The sequence below is a fragment of the Cajanus cajan genome, chromosome 7 (genome assembly GCF_000230855.2).
Source record: "Cajanus cajan strain Asha chromosome 7, NIPB_CcT2T_4, whole genome shotgun sequence".
Taxonomy (NCBI): Eukaryota; Viridiplantae; Streptophyta; class Magnoliopsida; order Fabales; family Fabaceae; genus Cajanus; species Cajanus cajan.
The window spans coordinates 13,175,055-13,185,874 of NC_138523.1; the positions used below are offsets into that span (position 1 = coordinate 13,175,055).

Genomic DNA, 10,820 nt, shown 5'->3' on the forward strand with positions numbered 1-10,820 from the left:
AGAACAACACAAACCGTATTTAAAAAAACATACCTAAATTATTTTCATTAGCCAAACTCCCACAAGTTAGTTGAATATAATTAAGATTAGCTAAACTTACAAATTAGTTGAATGAAATCAAGATTAGTTAAACTAGCGCAAGCTACTTTAACTGTCTAGATCGATTAAATCAATGTAAACTTAGCAAAACGAAGTGCACCCCACCTTTAAGGCAATTATTAAATAGAAAATTGTGTTGAATTAAAATATTTGATTTTTCAACAATATGTAGATATATTTTTACTTCATTTTGAAGTGACAGAACAGAACATCTATCAATAAATCTAATTTATCTTTTTTTATCTATCATGGCCTCAACTTCTATCGCTTTCTTTTACATTTTTATGTTTACTATTCAGGCAAATCACACCTTTGTTTTCTTGTTCATTCACCTAACTAAGCGTTTTCCAGAGTTGCTTAGGTACATGTCATCTTATCATTTATTTTGAGATTGTATTGAAACAAATTAATTAAATGCTACAGTTAAATTTTTGTGCGAGAAAAGTATCTTATGATATTAATTTTGAATCGTCATTTTCGATATGATTCGATAAATTATCATTAAATAATAAATTATCACTAAAAGAACAATCTATTCAAATTTTAAATTTCACCCATAGAAGAAAAGCATTCGGAATAAATACAAACAAATGACAAATTGAGGATGAATCAACTAATCGAAAGAGGTTGCATTATTAAACAACAAACAGAAGGCTTCGAAATAGTTATTAAGTTTAGTTGGATACACGTTTAGAAGTATTTTTAGAAATTTCTCTAATAAAGAATACTCCGTTTAAAAGGGTTTCTAATTTGTATCCAAAGAGAATCATTGTGCATATGTAGCACTCTAGTATCTGAGTTGTTGAAGGGCACTCGTCGTTTGCAACTTGTTATACACGGCATGCCAACCTGCTTGAGTTGGGTGCAAGAGATCCCAAAAGAAAGTTGATGTGGGATGATCACAAACGCTATATTTCTTAACATTGTTCTCGTCCACGCTCCCACAAGAATATTGGCTGCTTAACCCAACGCAACAAGGCTTGAACTGGTCCTTTATGTTGCTGGTGGATGGGTGGTTAAGCACTGACATGAAACTGTCGTAGAGGTCGAGAACTATGAAGGTGGAGTGATCCTTGGTTTGTTGGTTCAACTTGGTCACGGCTTGGTTCAACAAGTTGTTGTGGAGAACTACGAGGTCGTTGAAGGTGCTATTGCATTGTTGGAACGAGGATGTGGCTGTGGTTGAAGGAAGACATCCAAGTGGTTGTAGACCACCCACAACAATTTTCCTCACTCCCAACCTTTGGATGCGTAACAAGTTGGTGGCAGTTTGATTAACCACTGAGGCTATGAAAGAAGGGAAACCCTATATACATTAAGGGAAATAAGTGAAAACTTAGTGAGCAAAGTAAACATGAATAAGGGTCTCTACAAATTTCTCCAGTAATGCTTTTAGGAGAGAAAGAAAGTGAAATAATTATTTTCATTTTTTCTTGTAAAAATGTCTTTTGTAGAAGTTTATACAAAAAGATTCTTTTCTGATATTTTAACACATGAGTTGTGAGTGAATCAGAATTGGGTGTTAACATTGTTTTTGATGACAAAAGAATAACATAATGTTATGAAATTAATGGAAGAATAAAGGAGTTTGTGTTTCCAAAGACACGTTTGGACCTTGCCATCAATTTTTGGTATTTTTGAAATTTGTTTAAACAAATTTTGCTAACGTTTCAAACGGGAAAATGCTTTTGTATATAAAGATGAGTTTAGTACGTAGCATCTTTTATGTAACTTTTGCCAAAGGTTAAAATTTCCATACCACTTTTTATGATAATTAATTTTTGTTTTTTGAGAAAATATTTACATATGAAATACTTAAGTTCCACTTTAATTTTAACAAAGTTAATTTTACAAAATCAAAAACAGTTAATATCCGAGTTTGCAAATGTTCATTCAAACACATGCAGATTAACTAGAAAAATATTATAGATTATTCGAGTTAATTTACCTCCAAAGAGCCATTTGTGGCCAAGTAGAAATTGTAATCATTTCCAGCAACGGAGACAAGGGCCACTGAGTTGCTGAGATCTGAGGTGGTATACACATTTTCTTTGATCAATTCTTTGAAGAAATCGATTTGGATTGTCATATTTGGGTTTTTGGAGGATGTGTCGAAGACACCGGTACCACCATATGCAAAATTCATCCCATTTTTCAAATGCTGTGGCATCAGTTTCCTAAACTTATAGGGTAGTGGCGATTTGAGTCCCAGATACTTAGCTGCACCAATATAGTTTCACAATTAATTAAATGTTACAAGATGAAGCAGGAAAACAAAAAAGAAAAATTGTATATGAACTATATATTTTTACATGATTTTTTATTTAACAATAAGAGAAAAGCCGCGAGATAAATTGATTGATGCGATGAAGGAAAAAAACATAGTATTGTATTTGTAGTAAAATATAACTTTATGATTCATAAATTATGATGAATTTCGATGACGTCAATATAGTTGAAATGTAATACTACCCCATCTCCAAACATCTTTGTATATAGTTATCTGGCATGAATTTCTTTTTATTTTTATTGGTACAAACAAAAATATTACTGGTAATAAAAACTGATAAATATAATAGTCTTTTCATTTATCTTCACTTTTACTTTTACGGACAAAGCTGTAGCGGTCCAGCTAGAACAAGACTAGTGGTCATAAAAGTTCCTAGGAAGAAGAAAAATATGGATATATTATAAAGCCAAAGGTACCTTTTCAGTTTTATATGAACAAGAAGTATCATTCTAATGTATATATTTTTTTTTAACGATTCTAATGTATGGTTGAAACTTGAAAAATACTATAAATGTATAGTAGTTTTTTAATGAAATTATATATCAATTCCATAATAATAGGTTGTCTTAAATGCAACTTCAAATCCTCACTTACAGAAAAGAAAATATTAATTGTAATTATTTCGTATATAATAAAAGACGAAAGTGCCTGGATCTAAACGTGAGTTGTAAAAGAGATATCCTATCATTTGATTTCTGTTGGAATTCAAACATTATAATTAATGTGTACGACACTATTATTTTTTCCCATAAAAAAATGCGAATTATGCGAGTATGTATAGTTTCAACGTGAAACATGATTGCAATAATGAAGATTATCTTAAAAATATAAGACAGCACGAACACAATAATGTAGCTTTCGTTTTTTTTTTCCACTCAATAATGTAGCACATTTCACCGGCTCCAAATAACGTAAGGCAGATATACCTAAATTTTATGGATAATAGCACAAGAAAAGATAAAGTGGCCAGCCAACGAAGAAACGAACCCCACCCATTTCAAAACTAAACTATTATCAATAGCGAGACAATGCTGTATATGATAATCAATTATGATATTTTTCACATTAATTAATTTTTATACTTAAACAATTTCAATTATATTTATATAATTTTTCCATCACACACGTCACCAAGATATGATATATATTATTAATTCGTAACTCTTCTTTCTTGTATCTCTCCTTACACCTATAGTGGTATCGTCACGAAAACTTTTTTCCTTTAACTATTTTATACATAGGAATTGAAGAAAGCACATATCTGAATTGGAAACGCATGAACTTTTCTTGATAAAGTGAAGAAAAGATGTATAGTGATTAAACAAACCAAAAAACGGAAAAAGTAAGCACTTTCTTAGTGTTCCAATTAATTGACAGCATCAGAGAGAGAGAGAGAGAGACACTCACCGATGAAGTCGGTTAAAACTCTACCATCGGAGAATCTACCGGCTGGTTTACCGGGAAAAGTTATGCCATAAGGGTTTTTCCACGAACCAGGTTGATCTTTTCTCGTGTTCCCGGTATCAACATATGAGTCCCCAAAAACAAACAACGTTTTCGGAGAATGATTCATCTCATGATGTTGCAAGCGAGCCTCAGCTTGCAGTCCCATATGTCCTGTAATAACGTACACACAAAAATTACGATAACAACACCAAGATTAAAATATAAGACACTATTTTTCAATCCTCACCTTAGTGGTTTATGTACACACAGTATAACACTTATTAGTTAAGGTCTTAGCTTAATTTTGATTAACCAGTCAAGGAAAATGATTAAGTGATAATGTGTTATCAACAAGCTAATTATAGGATGAAAGATTCATTGTGTATAGTGATTTTCTTTTTGGAGCTAGAGGGGCATATATATAGATGATATTCAATTTGGGTATAATTTAAATCATACCTGAGAATAGTAGAAGTACTAGGGGAAGACATAAGAGGGAAACTAGTTGCTTGTGCGAGTCCAATTCCATGATGAATTGCTATGAAATGTAAGTGCGAGGTATTTGAAGTGAAGTTTTAAAGGAGGGAGGAGAATAGGAAGGATTATAGACTAATTGGTCGAGGGTGAGAGGAGCTATGTATGGATATGATGATGAAGATTGATGGATGTATGGGATTTTATAGTGAAAGGAGAAAGACGAGGCCAACGTAAGTTTGGGATTTGACGATTTTGACACCAAGAATTGTCGTTGGGCAGTGTAGTGAAAAACACGCATAAGGTCATACAAGACTTACAATGAGGACCTCGCCCGGTCTTTTTTATAACACTGCAATTAATTATGGGCCAGAAGTAAAATACTCATTCTAATCACGTATTAAAAATTCTTTTTTCTTTTATGCAATCAAATTAGATCCCGTTTCTCTTTAGTTTTATATCCTTTCACACAATTTATAATCTAGGGGAAAGGATCGACTTTAATTCTATTGGAAATTTTCAAAGAAGTTTTGATTGGTAACATTGCATGATCATGAGTTACTCTAATTTAAACTTTTTATTACTAAAATAAAATGAGAAGGAATATAGTAACTCCAAAAAAATTTGATAGAGTTATTATATTTTATTTAATAATTAATTTTCTATATTAAATTTTAATGATTCAATCATTAAATTAAAAGGTTATAATGAATATATCAAATTACAATATTTTGCAAAATTTCAAAACTATATAACACTATTTTATATATGTTAATTCAAATTAAAATATTCATAAAAAATATATTATACACTAATTTGAATCTATGTAATAAAATATAATATAATTTTTAAATTTTAAAAAATTTATAAATTTAATTTATTAATGAATTTAAGAGTTGGGTAATTAAAATTTAATATAAGTAATAAATTATTGAATGAAATAACTATACCAAGAGTTAGTATGAGAGTAAGTGAATTCTTCTAATAACAAAAAAAAATTGTACAACAATTATGTTATACTTTTTTAGTCCTTTTCCATATTCGTAAATATACAGTAACAGTTTTTACTTTTTATTTCTATAAATTTTATTTATTTATGATATATGTGTAAGATAATTATGTCTCATATGAGAAATATGTGATATATAAAGGGACTAATAAATAAATAATTAAATAATTAAAAACTAAATCATAAATGGGTTTAATGGAGCAATTATGAGAATAATTGTTATTTGATGGGAATAACAATCTTTAGGGGTTATAAATATCCACTAATGTGAGACAAGGTCCACACCCCTAACAGAAAGTATTCTCTCAAACCCTAGCCATCTCGAAAGATAGAGAGAGTATAAAGAAAAGTCAAAGAGAGTGAAATCTTGGTTCTCTTCTCAAGAAGATCAAAACACTCTAAGGATCAAAGGAGATTTTTATTATGAAGAAAGGTACACACTTTCTTATTATTATGTGAGTATCATGAATTTCAAAGATCCTTTAATTTTCTATAATTAATGTATTAAAAAATAGTAGAAAATTTGATTATAATTCATCGTACACATAAGTCACACACAATTATATTCATTAATTATGATAACAACTAATCAACCTTTGGGCGATACATAAATGTCTTATAATAATGAGTTTTAATATACCCATAAACAAACAAATTATTTTATTTAGCATCCATTATTCTATGGATAATTGAATTAAATCACCATTAATTTGGAGTTAAATATAAAATTTGGCCACATTGGTGACTAAAAAATTCATCATACAATTAATTCCAATTAAATAAAAAACTTTACTAGTCCCAATTTAAAGTCATTCATGAATTTCATAAAATAAAATAAATAAAATTCTTCTGAATCTAGATTTCATGGATCTAAATATTTGAGGTGGATTGTATTAAAGGAAAACAAACAAAACATACAAAGAAATGAGCTATAAGAAGCACTCAGCTTCTTGAAATTATGCATACTGATATATGTGGTTCTTTTGATATCAATTCTTTCGGAAAGGAAAAATACTTCATTATCTTTATAAATGACTATTCACGTTATGGTTATGTATATCTATTGCTTGAGAAATCTCAAGCAGTCGGTGCCTTGGAAATTTACTTGGATGAAGTAGAAAGGAAATTAGACAAAAGGGTCAAAGTTGTAAGATCTCATAGAGGTGGTGAGTATTATGGAAGATATAATGAAACTGGACAATACCCATGTCCATTTGCTAAAATTCTTCAGAAACGTGGCATTTGTGCTCAATGTACAATGTCAAGTACACCACAACAAAATGGTGTATCAAAAAGGCGTAATAGAACATTAATGGATATAGTTAGAAGTATGTTAAGTAATTCAACTTTACCCATATATTTGTTGATGTATGCCTTGAAAATTGCTATGTATTTGTTAAACTAGTTTAAGACACCTGCATGTTTGGGGTTGTTAGGCAGAAATAAGGATTTATAATCCATATGAAAAGAAATTGGATGCAAGAACAATCAGTGGATATTTCATTGGTTATCCAGAAAAATCAAAGGGGGTATATGTTTTATTGTCCTAATAATAGTATTGTTGAAACTGGAAATGCAAGGTTCATTGAAAATGGTGAAGTTAGTGGGAGTACAATTCCACAGAAAGTGGAAGTCAAAGAGGTCAAAATGCAAGTTCCTTTGACTTATGCCTCTAGCAATAAAGTAAGTGTTCTTCTAACTGTTGTGTCAAATAACAATGAAGAAGAGCAAGACAATAATTAACCCATGATTTAGAATGAACCTATTGTAGAACAATCACAAGAAATAACATTAAGGAGGTCACAAAGAGAAAGGAGACCAGCTATTTCGAATGATTATATGGTATATCTACATGAGTTAGAAACTGACTCAAGCATTAATGAAAATAATCCAGTTTCGTTTTCACAAGCTGTAAGTTGTGATAATTTTGAAAAGTAGTTAAATGCTATGAAAGAAGAATTAAAATCCATAGAACAAAATGATGTTTGGGACCTTGTAAAATTGCTAGAAGGTTGCAAGAGAGTTGGTTGTAAGTGAGTCTTTAAGACTAAACGTGACTCTGACGGCAACCTTGAACAGGTACAAGGCTAGACTTGTTGCTAAGGATTTTACTCAAAAGGTTGGCATTGATTACAAAGAGATTTTTTCACCCGTTTCACGAAAGGATTCCTTTAGAATTATCATGGCATTAGTAGCTCATTATGACTTGGAGCTATATCAAATGGATGTGAAAACCGCCTTTCTAAATGAAAATTTGGAGGAGAATGTTTACATGGACCAACCAATGGGGTTCTCAGTTGAAGGAAAGGAACACATGGTGTGCAAATTAAAGAAATCAATATATGAACTTAAGTAAGCTTCCCGCCAATGGTATTTAAAGTTTAATGATACCATTGTTTCCTTTGGATTTAAAGAAAACATTGTTGATCGATGAATATATTTAAAAATCAGTGGGAGTAAAAGTTATATTTTTAATTTTGTATGTTGATAATATTTTGCTTGCAACTAATGATCTTGATCTTCTTCATGAGACTAAGAAGTTTCTCTCTAGTAACTTTGAAATGAAAGATATGGGCGAGGCAAGCTATGTGATAGGAATAAAAATATTTTGAGATAGGTTACAAGGACTGTTAGGCTTGTCTTAGAAAGCATATATCAATAAAGTACTAGAGAGATTCAGGATGGAAAAGTGCTCAGCATCATCCGTTCCAATTTATAAAGGAGATAAGTTTAGTCTCACTCAATGCCTTTAAAATGACTTGGAATCATGTATGCTCAGATCTGTACTCGACCAGATATAGGCTTTGCAATTGGAATGTTAGAAAGATACCAAAGTAATCTGGGAATGGAACATTAGAAAGCTGCAAAGAAAGTTCTGAGATATACTTATAGGGAACAAAGTGTTACATGCTTACATATAGGAGGCCTAATCACCTTAAGGTGATTGGATATTCAGATTTTGATTTTGCTAGATGTGTGGATTCAAAAAGAATCCACTATTGGTTATGTATTTCTTTTAGCTGGAGGAGCAATATCATGGAAAAGTGCAAAACAAACAGTTGTTGCTTCATTGATTATGGAAGTGGAATTTGTAGCATGTTTTGAGGCTACAATTCAGACTAGTTAGTTGCAGAACTTTATTTCAGGGCTTGGAATTGTCGACAGTATTGCCAAGTTGCTGAAAATGTAATTTGATAATTCTGTAGCAGTATTTTTTTTTTAAGAATGACAAGTACTCTAAGGGTGCTAAGCATATGAAATTAAAGTACTTTGTCGTGAAGGAAAAAGTTCATAAACAAAGAGTGTCAATAGAACATATTAGCACAAACCTTATGATAGCTGACCCTTTAACAAAGGGATTACTGCCCAAAACATTTATCGAGCATGTTAAAAATATGGGCATTATTGTTACTAATGATTGTTGAGTATTATGTTTATTTTATATTAAGTGATTGACATTTTGAGCTCATTAATGATATGTTTCTGAGTACCTATTCTCTATGGTTTTATGCATATTTGTGTTAGAGTAATGTAAATAGGTGTTATCTTGAATAAAGATATTATGTTGGACCAATTATGTGCTCCTTATTAATGATCAGATTAAGAAGAAGACTTGTTTGTAGTATATGGAAGGGACTATGTCAATTAAACTAATGTACAACTGCCATGACTCAAATTAGTTCATATTTTTAAATATGAAATTATGATGAACCCAATGTATAAAATTATTTAGCCATTTTAATGCGCATTATGTTAATTTAATTTATTTATTTATTTGTCCGTTGTGAGAAATGACACATGAGTCAAGTGGGAGAATGTAAGATAATTATGTCTCATGCAGGAAATATGTGATATATAAAGGGACTAATAAATAAATAAATAAATAATTAAAGACTAAATCATAAATGGGTTTGATGGAGCAGTTATGAGAATAATTTTTATTTGATGAGAATAACAATCTTTAGGAGTTTTAAATATCCACTAACGTAGTAACCCAATTTCGTCTGGGAAATGTCAATTTTTGTTTAAAAAACAGCAAAAAAGGTATATACAAAAAAAGAATAAAAAAGACAAAAATATGGAAGCCAAATGTAACACCTCATTGTTTATAATTTTATGGAGAGTAATTTAGTAATTTTTATAAAATTTCTAGCCCAGAACGGGTAGTTCCCAATCTGGAACGGGTCGTTCTAACTTTCCAAAAAACCTTAAAATTTCTATCCCGGAACAGGCCGTTCCAAAACTAGAACGGGTCGTTCCAACCTTTCAAAAAAGCCCTAAAATTTCTAACCCGGAACGGGCCGTTCTGGTTTCAGAACGAGCCGTTCCAATCTTCCAAAAAAGAGCTAAATTTCTAGCCCGGAACGGGCCGTTCCAACCTTCTAAAAAGACTTATAAATTCTAGCCCAGAACGGGTTGTTCCCAAAAACTGGAACGGCCCGTTCCCAAACTGGAACGGGGCGTTCTAACCTAAAAAAAGGACCTGTAATTTTTAGCCCAGAATGGGCCGTTCCCGAACTACCAAAATACCTAAAAATTTTAGTCCAGAACGGGCCGTTCCGAAATTGTAACAGCCTATTCCGAAAATGGCCGTTGTGAGTAAAATTGCAACCCCGGAACAGGCCGTTCCAGATTCAGAACAGGTCGTTCCGGTCCCTCCTGAAAGTCTATAAATAGTGGCCCTTCCCCTTCTCAAAGGGCACCCACACACACACATCTCTACCTTGGACCAGAGGGAACCCAGAGGAAGAGACCAGCAAGTTACCGCTACTGTAGCGAAGAATTGTGAGTATATTAAACTCACTTCTTTTTATTTTTTATTTTTATATCTGTCAGTAGTCCTTATTTAAATTTTAAATGTGATTAGATATCAAAATATAGTGTTACAATATTTAATGTAAATATATGAAATTATTGTATCAAAAATTTTATTGGAGGAATGGTTAACTAGATGTGACATCTTTTTGACCTTTGAATTTAAAGTACAAGTTGTGACAGCTTATCTTTAAATTTTTTCTCCAAAAACAAAAATGTTCAACCAAGAAATTTTTTAAGATCATAACATCTATAACAATAATTATAATTATAATTTTATTGAATTGACTTTGGTATACACCTTAGTCAATTTTATATTTTTAGGGTGAATGAGCTGAGACAGTTCAAGAATCCTATATTTAATAAAAATAAAATTTAATTAAAAAATATAAACACATAAATATTTTCTACTAAAGAACTATGTGACTCTGATTCTTCATTATACATGAAGATACGTAGGAGCAAGAACTAAATCTTGTTGAGCCAAAAAATAAAAAATATATTATTTTCCTTTTTATATAACAATAATAATTTTAACCTTTTTTATATATATACAATAATAGTTTAGTTAAATAAAATATATTTGATCAGTTTAGTGAGATAAATATTTTATAAATTATAAATAATTAGTTTAATTAATTAAAGGTAATCGTCTTAGGACGAACGTTGTGAGGTGCTAATACCTTC

At 30.9% G+C, this 10,820-nt stretch overlaps 2 protein-coding genes across 2 annotated transcripts; one reads left to right on the forward strand and one right to left on the reverse strand.

The window, feature by feature from the left end:
• Positions 1-704: 704 nt before the first annotated feature.
• LOC109791143 (GDSL esterase/lipase At5g03610) lies at positions 705-4,580 on the reverse strand. Its single transcript, XM_020350408.3, has 4 exons — positions 4,295-4,580; positions 3,797-4,006; positions 2,048-2,319; positions 705-1,405 (listed from the first exon to the last, which is right to left on the reverse strand). Exons 1-4 carry the CDS (start codon positions 4,362-4,364, stop codon positions 887-889), a joined length of 1,071 nt encoding a protein of 356 aa, XP_020205997.1. The 5' UTR covers positions 4,365-4,580; the 3' UTR covers positions 705-886.
• A 1,696-nt stretch (positions 4,581-6,276) lies between these two features.
• LOC145949839 (uncharacterized) lies at positions 6,277-8,445 on the forward strand. The gene is made up of 4 exons (XM_083060729.1): positions 6,277-6,646; positions 7,090-7,229; positions 7,327-7,635; positions 8,275-8,445. Exons 1-4 carry the CDS (start codon positions 6,277-6,279, stop codon positions 8,443-8,445), a joined length of 990 nt encoding a protein of 329 aa, XP_082916855.1.
• The last annotated feature ends 2,375 nt before the right edge of the window (positions 8,446-10,820 follow it).

Excerpts from the sequence above, each read along its gene's own strand:
- LOC109791143 (XM_020350408.3), bottom strand. The coding sequence starts at position 4,364 with ATGGAATTGGACTCGCACAAGCAACTAGTTTCCCTCTTATGTCTTCCC. Across the intron at positions 4,007-4,294 it reads AGTACTTCTACTATTCTCAG|GACATATGGGACTGCAAGCT; the intron begins GTATGATTTAAA and ends ACGTTATTACAG. Across the intron at positions 1,406-2,047 it reads CCACAAATGGCTCTTTGGAG|GGTTTCCCTTCTTTCATAGC; the intron begins GTAAATTAACTC and ends TAATGTATATAG.
- LOC145949839 (XM_083060729.1), top strand. The coding sequence starts at position 6,277 with ATGCATACTGATATATGTGGTTCTTTTGATATCAATTCTTTCGGAAAG. Across the intron at positions 6,647-7,089 it reads ATTAATGGATATAGTTAGAA|AACAATCACAAGAAATAACA; the intron begins GTATGTTAAGTA and ends AACCTATTGTAG. Across the intron at positions 7,636-8,274 it reads TTGAAGGAAAGGAACACATG|ATTTTGATTTTGCTAGATGT; the intron begins GTGTGCAAATTA and ends TTGGATATTCAG.